At 64.9% G+C, this 13,654-nt stretch overlaps 1 protein-coding gene and 1 long non-coding RNA gene across 12 annotated transcripts in view; one reads left to right on the top strand and one right to left on the bottom strand.

Annotated features, from left to right (window-relative positions):
• The window catches only part of LOC123776533 (uncharacterized), a 23,130-nt gene extending 14,590 nt beyond the window's left edge, over positions 1–8,540 (bottom strand). For 7 of the 9 annotated variants that reach the window (XR_015722947.1, XR_015722943.1, XR_015722942.1 and 4 more), the window contains exon 1: positions 2,718–4,676. This is a non-coding gene — a long non-coding RNA (uncharacterized LOC123776533). Of the gene's footprint in view, positions 1–2,717; positions 7,150–8,480 lie in introns of those variants that run through there. The other 2 variants (XR_015722941.1, XR_015722946.1) reach the window with 2 other exon arrangements.
• NINJ1 (ninjurin 1) lies at positions 4,684–13,654 on the top strand. Of its 3 annotated transcripts, none has more exons than XM_045772586.2 (4): positions 4,684–4,819; positions 11,195–11,420; positions 12,072–12,234; positions 13,103–13,654. In XM_045772586.2, the coding sequence occupies exons 1-3, from the start codon at positions 4,745–4,747 to the stop codon at positions 12,224–12,226; spliced, it is 456 nt and encodes a 151-aa protein (XP_045628542.1). In that variant the 5' UTR covers positions 4,684–4,744; the 3' UTR covers positions 12,227–12,234; positions 13,103–13,654. The 3 variants fall into 3 exon arrangements, with proteins under 3 accessions (XP_045628542.1, XP_045628540.1, XP_045628541.1); XM_045772584.2 differs by lacking the exon at positions 4,684–4,819 and adding an exon at positions 9,044–9,401; XM_045772585.2 differs by lacking the exons at positions 4,684–4,819; positions 13,103–13,654 and adding an exon at positions 9,044–9,401 and having other exon boundaries at positions 11,195–11,422; positions 12,072–12,211.

Here is a 13,654-nt window from a genome sequence, read left to right as displayed (position 1 = left end):
ATCAGATGGGGTCAATGCGGGGTGCAAAGGCCCCAAGTATAGAGTCCAAGGAATAGAGTCCAGGGCAGAGGGGAGGCTGAAGGGAGGGGAGGGTGCAGGGGTCTCAGCTGTTCAGGGACCAGGAGCAAGGATTTTTTCAAGGCAACTTCAGAGGTGGGATGCCTGGGTGGCTCCGTTGGTGAAGCGTCTGCCTTCAGCTCAAGTTATGGTCCCGGGGTCCTGGGATCGAGTCCCACACTGGGCTCCCTGCTCAGTGGGGAGCCTGCTTCTCCCTCTGCCTCTGCCCTCCCTGCTAGTGCTCTCTCTCTCTCTCAAGTTCTCTCTCTCAAATAAATAAATATTTTAAAAAGTGAGAGAGGGATTTAAGCTGGCCAATGACATAATCTAATATACATTTTCAAAATAGGATTGGGGGGATGTGACTCAATCTGTTATATGTTCTGTGTTTAAATAAGAAAATCTATTTATTAATGAAAAAATAACACATTAAAAAAATAGGATCTAAATCAGCTGTATCACAAACCCCCCCAAATTATGGAACCCTCCAAAGAAGATAGATTTTTTTCCTTATTCACACCCAAGAAGTCTTGAGGTGGGCAGCCCAGGGAAGGCCTGTGTGCCAACGACTGGGGACACAGGCTCCTTCTGTCTTTAGCTCTACTGTGAGACTCCTAGGCCCGAGGTCCCCTCATGGCCCAGTGTGGCTGCTGGAGCTCTGGCCATTACATCTGTATGCCACCCAGCAGACAGGAGGAAGTAATAAAGAATGGCACACCCCCTCCGTTTCAGATCCCTTCCCTGATGTTGCACGCCCCCTTCCACTGCCAGAATGTGGCCACACGGGCACCCCTAGCTGCAGGAGAGCAGGCAAAAGCAGTTTCTCTTCTGGGAAGCCATTTGTTGAGCTAAAAATCAGCAGTATGTGACAGAGGGAGAAGGGAAGAACTGACCACAGACCCTGCCACCTGGCTGCCCAGGACAAGGGCTTTGCTGAGTACAGAGGCTCAGAGATGACAAGTGGAGTCAGCCCCACCCTGCTCGGGGGAGGGCTCAGGGCTTCAGGAGGAAGCCACCTGTCCCTGCTTTGTCCAGGGTACCAGGCGGGTCCCTCCAGGCCAGCCAGCCTGCCGCCCATGCGCTCTGTTAATGGCTCTGCGACATTCCAAAACATGGATGGCTGTGTCTCAATGTCTCCCTCGTGGTGCACTCCCTTTGCTTCTGGGGTTCCAAGCCCTCTGGGGCTCGCTGCATCGTACTGGGCGGCCTCGGTGGGTCATGCCTTGCTGGGGGGCTGTGGGAGGCAGTGTAGACACCTGCGAGTGTGCCCACGCCACACTACCTGGCCCATTACGATCCCTTCCCTGGCATGCCTCCGTGACCTTGGCACATGCCTCTCTGTCCTTAAAGTGGGGGTGATGGCACAGCACCTCCTCATAGGCCTGGCCGACCCCCCTCTGACCTTCTGGACATGGAGCGGCAACTCCGGCCTCCTGGCTCTGCGCCCCCATCTGCTGGGAGCTGTGGTCCCTGCAAGTACCTGACAGACGCACAGAGCCTGGGGCCGCCCTGTCACGGTCCCACCGGGTGTGTGGTGGGCAGCGGGCCACCAGCTCCCAGGGTGTGCCGTTGCCGTGGGCTCTCCCTGGTGGTGGGCATGTGCGGGCGGGCCTGGGCCCTGGTGGTGGCGGGAGCTGCCTCTGGCTGCAAAGCCCGCCTCCTGGGGCAGGATGGAGCACAGGCTCACTGGGCGGGGGCTCCTGGGGCGTTCCCGCACCGGCCCTTCCCTGTGTAAAATGGAAACACTGCCTGCAGGGATCCACGCCCCTCAGAGACAGAGGGGCCAGAGACCCCGAGACTTCCTAAGGCTCCCGTTCAGCAAACATGGCCTGTCTGCACGCACATCCTCCCCGGCCCGAGGTGACACATCGTGCTCTCCCCGTGGTAACGCGGGGGCACAGCTCCGGGGGTGGGTGGCGTGGGCGAGACTGGGGTCCATCCCCACCAAGAGGGATGTTGCTTAGGTGTCCTGGGCTCTGCCCATGTGCCCGGGCCTGCTCCGCAGCCCCCATGCGCGGGACAGTGGCCTTGGTGTCAAATGGGCCGGACACTCCTTCGCAGCGTCCCTGTTTGTCAGACAGCTCCGTGGAGACGCTATGTGCCGGTGTGTCTCCAGGTGGGTGCTGCTTGGGCGTCCCAGTGTCCCGGGCGGGAGCAGGCCAACCCACCCCTCCCTACCCACCCCCTGTCCGGGACGCTCCCCATCCCCACTCTCACGGACCCTCAGCTCCGTGCGGCGTCCCAGACCCACCTCGGCCGCTCCGGCTGGTCTCTGCAGGAGGACCTGAAACCCTCGGTCTGTCTGCGCTCGCAACAGTCTGGGAAACACACACTTCCCAGGCAAACGAGGACGACAGAACAGAGCCAGGAAGGCCCTCCCTGAGGATACTCACTCAAGGGAGGGCAGCCTGGAGGGCGAGCCCCAGCTGTGGGGGCTGGCTGTGACCCTAACCCCAGGAAGGTGAAGTGTGGGGGGGCTACAAACCCAGGTGTAAAGGCTGAACTGTTACATCACAGGACTTCCTCCTTCTGGACGGATGGTAAACCTGAGCTCTGACCTGCCCTGGGGCCCACAGGAGAAACGCGCTCGGGACGGCAGACCCAGTGCCCCCCAGCCTTCCCGCCTGCAGCCCCCACGAGGCCCACCAAGACCCTCTCACCTGCTGAAGGGGTGAGGCTCCTAGGCTCCCGTCCTCTCTCCTCCGCACCTCCCAGCCTCCCCTGCACCTTCAGGACGCTCTCTCAGGCAGCCCTCTCTCTGGCCCTTCCAGGACCAGCGCCGCCCCCAGGGTGGGAGGGGGGAGTGCTTCTGTGGTTTCCAGCGGCTTGTCAGCAGTCACGCATGGGCTCTGTGAAAAGAACTGTCCAGATCCCGGGGCACTGCGGGGTCCCCGCTCACAGGGCCCCTGAAGCAGGACGGAGTGACAGAGGCACTGACCATGTCTCCGAGCTTCAGTTCCCTCGGCCTCGAACTGGGCCTACGGCAGCTCCTTCAAGGACCAGCAGGCCCTGGGCTGGCTGCCCCGACGCCAGGGAGGGGGAAAGGTCAGCGGCAGGGCCCAGACTCGGTTTAGTGGAAGATCCCTTTTTCTGAGAAATCCCGTGGGTGACTTGCATTTTCCATGCCTTTGGTTTCACTTATAAAACTGCTCTCCCAGCAGGGGTGAGGCGTAGGGTGGGGGACCAGAGGTCTGAGCCTGGAGTGTGCCCAGGACCAGCAAGACAGGCCCTGGGTTCTCACCCCCACGGTGCCCACCTGCTGGCCATGCAGACCTGGGGGAGGGTCCAGTCCACTGCTTAGACGGCCCACAACCGTCCCAGGAGTTCTGAGCTTGTCCTCCTGGGCCTCTCCCTAGCTGTGCCTCAGTTTCCTCCCCTGCCAGGTGAGGGGGGAGAGCCCACTGTAAGACTGTAAGGCTGGAAGACAAGCGATGTTCCTGGCCCCAGGCAGGGCCACCCCACAAGCCTGGCTCCAGCTGCAGCCCCCTGGGTCTAGAACAGGGCCTGGCATACAGTGGGCATCCCATGATGATAAGGGTGAACGAACAAGCCTCCAGCTCAGTGACCTAACTTGCTGCTGCCTGACCTGTGGCATGGCTGGTGACCTTCTTTGATGTCGGGTTATGGGGAGGGGAAGAGATTATCCCACAGAGCCTAAGAATACCACTCCCCCATCACAGATGGGGAAGCTGATACGGAGAGGTCCAGCCACCTGTCCCAGCGCACACAGCTACGATGGTTCAGGGTTATAGGTCCCGCAGCCTGGCCCCGCTGGGCCACTGGGCCTTGAGAGGGACCAGGCATGCCCCAGAGCCGCTGGTGGGTGGCCGTGCGCACTGCACACTAGGGGTAGGTAGGTGGAGACATCGATAGACACTAAGCAGCTGGGCCTGGCCGCGGGCTCAGGGTCAGGACCGGAGGACACAGTGGCCGGATCTTCGCAAACCAGCCCCGGGAGGTAACACCCGGCCCCTCCCGCGCCTGCGGCCCCTCCGCACCCGCCTGGCTTCGGATGCCTGGGAGCCGCTCGCGTGGGGCAGGGCGCCCGGGGAAACAGGACCCGACTGAGCCAAGGGCTGGGGAAACCGACGCGCTCTGGACGCACGCAGCGGCGCCACCCCAGGCACTGGGGCCTGCCTCCCACCATGGGGCACAGAGGCTGCGCCAACAGGGCGGGTCCGGCACCGAGCGGGCCCAACCGACGGCGATGGCCCTCTGCCTCCCCCCACCTCCCAAGCGTGCGGGAGGCCAGGCTCAGAGGCTGGGGGGCCCAGGGTCAGGGAGCCCAGGGTGCGGGCCGGCCCGCGGGCTTCGCGGCGCCGGGAGAACCCCCACGCCTTGGCAGCGGCGCGCTCGCCTTCCTGGCGCGCCCGGCAGTTTGCGAAGTGGCCCGGGAAAGGCTGGCCCTTGGCCTCGTTTCATGGATTAAAAGTGTCCACGACGGGGCAGAGCGGACGTGCCGCCGCCCGCGCGAGGCCCGGGTGTTGGGGGACCGCGCCGCCCCCGCTGCCCTCGCCGGAGAGGGAGGGGTCCGGTGGGTCCTGCGTGCCCGCCCCTGCCAGGGGCGGAGTCCGGGGGCGGCGGGGCGTGGCGGGGGCGTGGCGGGGGCGGGCGCGCAGCCGGGTCCCCGCTGCCCCCGCGCCGGCAGCGCTCAGCCCCGGAGCGAGGCGGCTCTGGCGGCCGCACCATGGAGTCGCGCCCCGAGGAGTTCGAGCTCAACGGCGACCTGCGCCCCGGCTCGCCCGGCTCCCCGGACGCCTCGGTAAGCCCCGCTCCGCCCGCGCCGCTGTGCGATCTTGGCCGGCGCCCGCCCTCTCTGGGCCCCGCGCCCGCTGCTCCCCGGGCACCTGGGGGCGCCGCCGACTGCGCGCCGCTTCCGCACTGCGGGGTGCCGGGGCGTCCCGTGCCGTCAGTCCGAGCGGTGGCCCCGGGGCTCCGGCCACCCCGGCAGGGGCGAGGGTCCGGCCGGGAGGTGCCCACGCCGAGCCGCGCGGTGGAGGGGCCTGGGCGCCACCTTCCCCCGCCTTCCGCGCGGGCCTCTAACTTCGGCCCCCGCATCTCCTCCCGCTGCTGCGCGCCCGGGCGCGCAGGATCCAGCCTCCGGGCCCCAGGCCAGCAGCGGGCAGACGGTTACGTCACCCGCCGTGTCCACCGCGACCGCTCTATCTGCTGCGTGCCCCGGTGGGGAACCTGGGCCGGCTGTGGCCCCTCCCTGTCCCCACCGCAGGCCCCCGGGCGGTGGTCCCGACTCGCACGGGGGAGGTGGTTGGGCCCCCCCGCCCCGGAGTCCTGTCCGGCGGTGGCATGCGCTCTTCCCAGGGCCCAGCACTTCCCCAGCACCTCTGTTGGTGGTACAGTCCCGGGCATGGCCCTCTGGTGACTTGTTGACTTTGAACATTCTTTCACTCTCTGACCCCCTGGGAATGGGGGCAGGGATGGCGGTCTCTCAGCCTCATGAACCAGACTGGGGTTGCGCTGCGCCCGTGTAGGAGGGCATGTGAGATGAGTGAGGCCCGGGGTGGCAGGGGCAGGCCCGTGTGCAGGTGGCCCCACGCGGTAATCCTGTCCATCCTTGCCTGTTTTTGGCAGAAGCTTCCTGGGGCTCAGCCTCCATGCTGACCCTTCAGTAAAGCCTGACCGCCCTAGGGTGGCACAGCACAGGACGCTTGTCCCTGGGTTGGTGGCGGGGAAACCAAGGACTGAGGAGGTCCTCACGCGTCCCTGTCCTGGCATGTAAGCACTTTGGATCCGAGGGCTGTGTGTGCCTGAGGAGGCTGCCTCACCTCTCTCGGCCCCCTGTGCACGGTCTGGAAAGCGAGTAACAAAACGCCCCTGCCTGCTTTGGGGAAGTCAGGCAACAAATAGGGCAGGTGGGTCGGAAGGGAGGGGTCCTGCTCACTTCCCAACCTGTGGCTGTGCATTCCGCTCCAAGCCTGTTCTGCACCCTCTGCTTTGGCCGTGTGCCTGCAGGCTCCCGTGCATCTCAGGCCCGGGGAGGTCAGGTGGGGTCTCTGTGCTGGCTCCGGGACCAGTGTGGGAAGACGTGGCCCCATTATCACTGAGCCGCTGTCTCAGAGTGGAGACCCGCCCAGACGGTAAGGGCTAAACCCCACCAGTGGGCGGGTGGGAGGGGAGTCAGGAAGGCTTCCTGTGCAGCGGGGACGTTGGCTCTGGGTACTGCAGGACCGGAGCGGGGGTGGCATGGCCCTGTGCAGTGTGGGAAAGGACGTCCCAGCAAAGAGGACAGCGACAGAAAGGCCCAAGGGCTGGACCACCAAGCCAGTCAGGGCTGGGAAGGAGGCGTGTGACAGGAGGTCGGGCCCCTCTACGGCCCGCCCGAGAGCCAGTGTGGTGGTGGGGTCTCCATTCACAGGCAGGGAGGCTCCAGGGAGGGTGGGCAGCCTCAAGGCCACTGCTCCCGCTGCCTGGGACTGGGACCCCTGACCCCACCCCCAGCCTCTGCCTTCCCCTCCCACTTTCAGGACCTGCCTTGTTGCGTTCTTGTGTCCATGACTCTGTGTCTCAGTTTCTCATCTGTGACCTAGGATGCTAGGTCTCTCCAAGAGCACGGTGAGGACCCACTGGGTGAATGTGTGTGCTGGGCACACAGTAGTCACATTCCTGCCCGCCGTACAGCACCCACTCCTGGAGAGGACTTGGGGCAGCACCTTCCCCCATGGGGGACCCTTTGGACGGGTATAGCCTTCCCCGCATGAGCGCCAGGGTGGGAAGAAAGTCTTGCTGGGGTGAGAGGCAAACCCCCGGGGTCTTCAGATGCACCACCTGGAGCGGGAGCCCCAGATGGCAGGGTGGCTGGGCTAGGTTGGTCCTGTGTCCCTGGTGCACACCTGGCAGTGGGGGGACTGACTGGGAGGCCCACGCTGAAAGCCCCTGTCCGTCTCAGGATGCCCGCTGCAGGCCAGGGTGTCCTCGTGGGGGCAGTGGGGCAGGTCACTCACCTTCCAGGGTAGCCTGGCGCAGGGAAGAGCCCGACAGCAGATGGACCCCGCAGGTGCCCCCACAGCTGTGCCTGTGCCCCCACGACTTCACGGAGGCCAGGCTGCCCGCGTTCCCTGCAGGAGCGGGTTGTGGCTGGAGACAGGAAGAAAAGTCAACATCAACTTTACAGTGAAAATGGCCCTTGGCTGTGTCATGCCTGCTGTGTCTTGGCGTGGAGACACCTGCCTTGGCCCACAGGAGACACTGGGCTCACACCCAGCTGAGGACACGGCAGGGAGGGAGCCGGACAAGGGGGGATGTGGCTCCTGGGCCACATCGGGGCTGCACAGAGCTCAGCTGTCCAGGGGAAATTCGCTCCTTTCCTCACTTCTGCCTTCCTGGAAGACTTCGGGACTGGCAGGGTCTTGCCCAAGTTCTAAAATGCCACCCTGACATGGCCACGGGGTCACTGCCGGCCAGTGCTGAGCCCACGGGAAGCAGGTCTGCCCAGCCTCCGGCCCAGCTGCTGCGGGAAACTCCCCCAGCAGGACTTCCTGCTGGGACACTGACGTGGGTCCGCAGACCTCTCAGGGCAGGCTCGCACCTTGTGGCCTTCATGCCACATCTGAGCAGTAGGCTTGTGTCCACTCTGCTGGGTCAGATGATGGACACCCAGGCCCTGCCACACCCTCCTAGGTTCTCGGGTCCCTCCCCAGAGGGAAGGACTTCAAAGCCCCCGCTCCCACTGGTACTCGCTGTGCCCCAGTGGAGGGGCTGTGGTGGGCCAGGATCTGAAGTCCTGGGTCCTGCTCAGCTCACACAGCCGTTTCCCGGGCTTGTCCTTTCTCCGTGCGGCTGGTTTGGGAGGCCGGATGCCCTGGCTGGCTGTGCTCCAGCAGACCAAGGGGCCTCCACGCCCGCATTTAGTCCCGTCTGCCCATTTTGCACATGAGGGAACTGAGGCAGAGAACGCGGGTGTGGGATTCTGGGGTGCTAGACAGAGGCGCCTGTGGAAGTGCACCCTAGCTCTTAGCAGGGCAGCTGATGGACATCGTGGATTTGGTGGTGGCCTTGGTCTCTCCTTCTAAAAATGTGAAGGTGCCCCTGGGCAGGAGTTCCTGTCCCACACTCTGACCGGGGTGTGGGGTCAGTGACAGGCAGGGCAGGCAGGATTGGAGGGCATCAGTGAGCTCTGGCCTGGTCTCATCTCCCAGGGGAGCAGGAGGCTGGGGTGGACACCCTATCTCCTCCCAGCCAGGCCTGGGCTAGACTGGAGCGTCCGTTAAGCTTTGGCCAGAACTGGGTGCTTGGGTGCAGCAGGTCTGGTTCCCGTTTGTCCTAAACCCTCCACGTCTGAGCCGAGGACACACAGCACAGTGGCCCTGGGCTAGGTGGCCTGGGCCCTGCTGGCTGCCCGTGAACAGCCACCCCAAGGCCCTCCATCCACAGAAGGTGGGCTTCCCTGCCCTCCTCCAGCTCCTTACCCATGAGGCGCCTTCCTGGCTTTTAAGGGAAAAAGATCCAGAGCTCACCCAGCTCCTGGGACCACCACTGTGGTTTGCAGAAGTCCCGTGGCCCTGGGAACACATTAACCAGGGTGTTTGTTCCCTGCACCATGCAGGTCATGGGCAGAGGCCTCTGTGGGCGGTTCCCAGAGTGGCTCCGGGAAGTCTGTTCTGGCCCAGGGCTGCGGCCGCCTTCCGACCCTACCCTGGTGGGCTTCCCTGGGACTCAGCCGTCACCCAGGCCCCAGAGTCCCCCTGCGGCTCCAAGCCCCTCCTCAGTGGCCACCAGGCTGTGTTATGCCCTGGGCAGCTCCCCTCCACCGCACGCCCCCGCTCTGTGAAAAGGGAGGTTAATGCTCCCTCTCCATTAGTGGGGAACTCTGTGGGCACCAGTTGCCCAGAGCGCGGCCTGGGGCCTACCGATGGGGAGACTGAGACCAGCCGCAGGGGGAGCACATTGTCAAGGCCACACGGCCAGGCTGTGGTGAGCGGGGAGGACAGGGCTCCTGCTGGCGCCCCCTATCACTGCAAGGGTTCAACAGGAAGCAGATGGTCGCGTGGGCAGGAAGTGCCCTGCACCAGGAGAGGCGTGTGGCCCAGGCCCTAGCTTGCTACCCAGGGCTCCGAGGCAGCGGCCAGGCCCACCACAACCTCACGGGCTGTGTGCTCCTGGCCCTGGTTCACGCATGGGAGACTGAGGCCCCCAGGGCGCTGGCTGTCCTGAGGTCACACCGCTGGAGCCCGGGGGTGCCTCTGAGTGCACAGCCCCCACAGGCTGGCCCTGACCCCAGCCCCCTCTGCAGGGCGTTTCTGAGCCCCGGTGCGTGGGTTCAAAGTGCAGCCCTCACTTGTCTTGGCTTTGGACAAGGTGCTTCCGGGGCTAGCCTCAGTTTACCCACAGTGAGTATGTCTGAGGACGGGGCTGGGGAGGGCACCCTGGAGGAGGACACCCAGCAGAAGGATGAGCAAGATAGTGAGCTGCGCCCTGGGCGGAGGGGAGTGGGGACGCGGGGCACTGAGGTGTCCTTCCGTATTTGACCACGTGTCTGTAAAGGACTCTGACGGCCTAGAGGGGCTCAGGAGAGAAGGGAACTCCTCCTCCTCCTCCACGGAGGCCAGCGGGTAGCCTAGACGTGCGTGTGCTGTGTGTGCACGTGTGCCTGTCTGTATACGTGAGCGCGTGCGTGCGCCCTTACATTTGTTCGTATCCGTGTGGACGTACCCGTGCTTGTGGCGCCGCGCTCTTTCCTCCGGGACTGTGGTGGCCTTGAGGAAAGCTGCTTGGGCGCTTCTGGTTCCTGACGCCAGGAGCACACGCGCAGCAGGCCAGCACCCCGGACGCCCGCCCCGCCCCGCAGAGGGGCCACACGGGAGGAGGCGTGGCCAGCCCGGCAGCTTTGCAAGAGCAGAGGGGGGACAGCCAGGTGCTGTGGGAGCACAGGCCCCGAGGCGGCGAGGCGGCGGCTGCCCGCGACCAGACCCTGGGGAGTCGCAGCTGTGCTCTGATGGGTGAGGCCTGGGGTGTGGCCCCCCCAGCGGCGGGCGCAGCTGGAGGCGAAGCTGAGACCCCGGTGGGCCTTGGCAGTGGGTGGAATATTCCAGAAGCAGTCCGAGGAGCCGGCTTTCTCTGTGGGGCTTGGGCGTGGATCTTAAACCCAGTGCGCTTGCCGCTTAGCCACGGGGCGCTGAGGGAATTCTCCCTCCTGGGCATGCTATTCTAGATTACATTTAAGTTGAACAAGACACCCACGCGGCCCCACTTGTGGAGTTCAGGATTTTCCAGGGTGAGGTTTCCAGCGGCAGAAAGTGGAGGGGGCCTCTCACTTGCTGTGTGGGCCCCTCCCCGGCAGCCTGCCTCCCAGGCCTGCATCTTTCATGACTTCAGAAACACGAGCTCCCAAGTGCCCCAGGCGGCCGCAGTGCTGGGCCCGGTGGCTCCGGGGAGCCTGCGGACAAAGGGCCAGGGCTGAGGGGTTCGGGTTTGTCCTGGGGTCTGGGAAGGGGCCAGCCAGGGGCAGCTGGGGGAGGCCTACTGAGGGAGGAGGGCCCTCCCCACCTTGTATCCCAGGAGAGAGGGGCTTCCTGGAGGTGGTGACCTCTGGGCGGGGCGTGGAGGGCACGAGGCGTGGACCTGGCTCTGAGGCCGGGCCACGTTCCCAGGCGGAGGTGCTGGGAAGCCTGGACAGGAAGCGCCCCGCCCCGCGTCCCCAAGGCACTGTGGGGACAAACCTCATCACAAATACTGAATAAAAAGGCAGGAGGAGGCTTCCGGAGGGGCGGCCTGGGAGCCACGAGGGGTCCCGTGTGTTCACTCAGCTCCTGAGGCTCCAAGTTGTTTACGGTCATCCTGCACAGCTTTTCCTGTGGCGATCACACCTCAACAGAGTGGTTTAAAATTGTTTGTAAAAATAAAAATCAAAGAAGCAGCTAAGTTCAGCCGTAGCCCTCCTTTGGGAGGCGCTGGGTGAGCACGCAGGGACCTGGACCGTCCCGCTCGTCACTTGCCGCCCTGGCCTGCAGCCACCAGCCGGGAGGGAGGGCAGGCGGGCACCGGCGGGGGCGCACAGGGAAGGCCCGAGGCGGGTCGGCGGCGTTCTCGTCTCAAACGTGTGGTGTGCAGGCCCCACCGCGCCCGCACCTCACAGCCACCTCACAGCCCCGCCGGTCCCAGGCTGACTGCCCCCTCCCCGCAGCCGTCCCGCTGGGGCCGGAACCGGCCCATCAACGTGAACCATTACGCCAACAAGAAGAGCGCAGCTGAGAGCATGCTGGACATCGCCCTGCTGATGGCCAACGCCTCCCAGCTGAAGGCCGTCATCGAGCAGGGTCCGGGCTTCGCCTTCTTCGTCCCCCTGGTGGTCCTCATCTCCATCTCCCTCGTGCTCCAGATCGGCGTGGGCGTGCTGCTCATCTTCCTTGGTGTGAGCCTGGGCTGGGGCCCCCACGGGGGGGAGGGCCCTGGGGCGGCCCCGCCCATGATCCGCCTGTCCTGCTTGCATACCACCCGGGACAGGGTGCTCACCACCTGACAGGCCCACCAGCCATGCGGTCAGTCAGGATGTGGCTCCCCACGGAGGCCCACGGAGGCCCCCCCATGTCTCTGTCCTCCCACCCACCCAAGCTGAGGATATAGGAAAAGGTAACCTCCCAGTGGTCTCCAGGGACTGGATGGTGGTCCTGCCCCCAAGGTGAGGGTCAGGGCTCGCCTCCACTGCTGGCTGTGTAACTTGGGGCAGGCACTTGACCCCCCAGGCCTGAGTTCCCCGACGTATAACGTGGGTGTAAGGACAGGGCCTTGGGTAGGCGTGAAGATTGCTAGACACTGCACACGGGCACTCAGAACGGGGCTTCCCTGTGTGCACTCGGCACGGTGTGCCTTATGGTCCAGCCCTGGGCGCTGGGCTGGTTCTGCTCTGCGCCAGGGCCGGGCCGCTCTGAGCTTCGTGCGTGGAGGAAGCAGGAAGCAGGGCTGCCAAGCTGAGCCCACAGGCACGGATCTCACCCCGAACCCAGCAGCGGGCCCAAGGGGTGCAGGGCCCCGGTGCAGTGTCTGCCCCCTTGTGCCCACAGTCAGGTACGACCTCAACAACCCTGCCAAGCACGCCAAGCTGGACTTCCTCAACAACCTGGCCACGGGCCTGGTTTTCATCATTGTCGTGGTCAACATCTTCATCACGGCCTTCGGTGTCCAGAAGCCTGTGATGGACGTGGCTCCCCGGCAGTAGGGGCTCAGGTGAGCCAGAAGGGCACGGGCCCCGCTGTCCACCACAAGCAGACCTTTGTGCCCTATGTCCCGTCTGGGCCTCCCGCCCATGGCCGCGTGCCCCCCATGCTCATCCCCTGTCTTCGCTCAGAGAGGTGAGCACCCACCCAAGGTCGCCCTCACCCACCCAAGGTCGTCCTACTTGGGAGCAGGAGCTGCAGGGAGGCTGGGTGACCCCCGGGTGTCTCGAGGGCAAATGCAGAAGGTCGGTAGGTCCAGCCCGTGTCGCGTGTCCCACACCTGGGCCCTGGTCCGGGTCGCGCACCACAGGTGCACACGGCCTTGGGCCTGCCCCAGACAGGGGGTGAGCACTGCTAACACAGCCGTCTGCCCACCAGCACCCCGCCCCCCGGCAGAGTGGGCAGGAGGCCGCGTGAACACCTGTCTGCTCCGGAGTGGCCGGCAGTTGACCCTGAGCAGGGCCGGCACGTGGCCTGGCTGGGAGTGTCTGTTCTGCCCACACCATGGCCGTCGGCCGCACCTGAGGTCCCACTTGCTGCCCGGCTGCTGGCCCTTGTTTATCGTCAAGTCAGTCCCCCGTGGAACCTTCTGGATGCCGGCCTGTTCCCTTGCTTGCGGCATGGTGACCAAGCCGTTTATTAATTGCCTGCTATGTGCCCCAGACGCAGTCCTGACCCTCCCTAATCATCAGCCCACCAGCCTCTGCTCTCCAAGGCCCCCCTTTAAATCCTAACAGTGACCCACACAGGGAAACTGAGGCTTGCCCAGGTCAGAATCGGGCCCTTCTGCCTCTGAAGTCGTAGCGGCCTCGAGGCTCGAGTCTGGCCACCAGAGCGGGGCTGGAGGCCCTCACACCCCTCCCCTCCCTTCTTGGCAGATGTCCCCGGATCGCACCCAGCCACAGCCAGCCAGATCCTGGAGCCACCTCCCCCGTGAGGCCCTCCCTATGGGGGGCACTCCCAGCAACCACAAGAGCCCAGGCGGGCTCCACTAGACTGTGTCCTGGGACGAGCCGCCCATGGCTAGGCCACCCCAGGTCCTGCTCCATCCTCGGCTGCCCCTCCCCCTGGAGAGTGGCCCAGGAGACAGAAGTGGAGAAGGGTCGTGGCCGCCACAGACACGCAGCAGCCCAAGAATGGGAGTGGGGGCCCCGGTCGGCCTTGGTCTCAGGACGTTTCTAGAAGGACAAGGAGGCCCCTGCCTCTGCCAGCGCAACGGGCATCTGGGCTTCGAGGCCCCACGCTGGGGCCCCGGGGTATCTGTGCTTCCTGACCCAGGACGTTGGACTGCTGCCCCCGCTGGCCACCGGCCCTGCACACGCCTTCCACCAGCAGTGACGGGGCAGCGCCCCGCCCCGCCCCTCCTCGGGGGCCTGAGCCCACACATTTCTAAGCACCAACGACCAATAAAGCTGACACACCTCCTCCCC

Source organism: Ursus americanus, chromosome 34 (genome assembly GCF_024610735.1).
Source record: "Ursus americanus isolate L20-20 chromosome 34, mUrsAme1.1.p, whole genome shotgun sequence".
NCBI classification, from domain to species: domain Eukaryota; kingdom Metazoa; phylum Chordata; class Mammalia; order Carnivora; family Ursidae; genus Ursus; species Ursus americanus.
The sequence above is the reverse complement of the archived record's forward strand: the minus strand, read 5'-3'. Positions and strand labels throughout refer to the sequence as shown.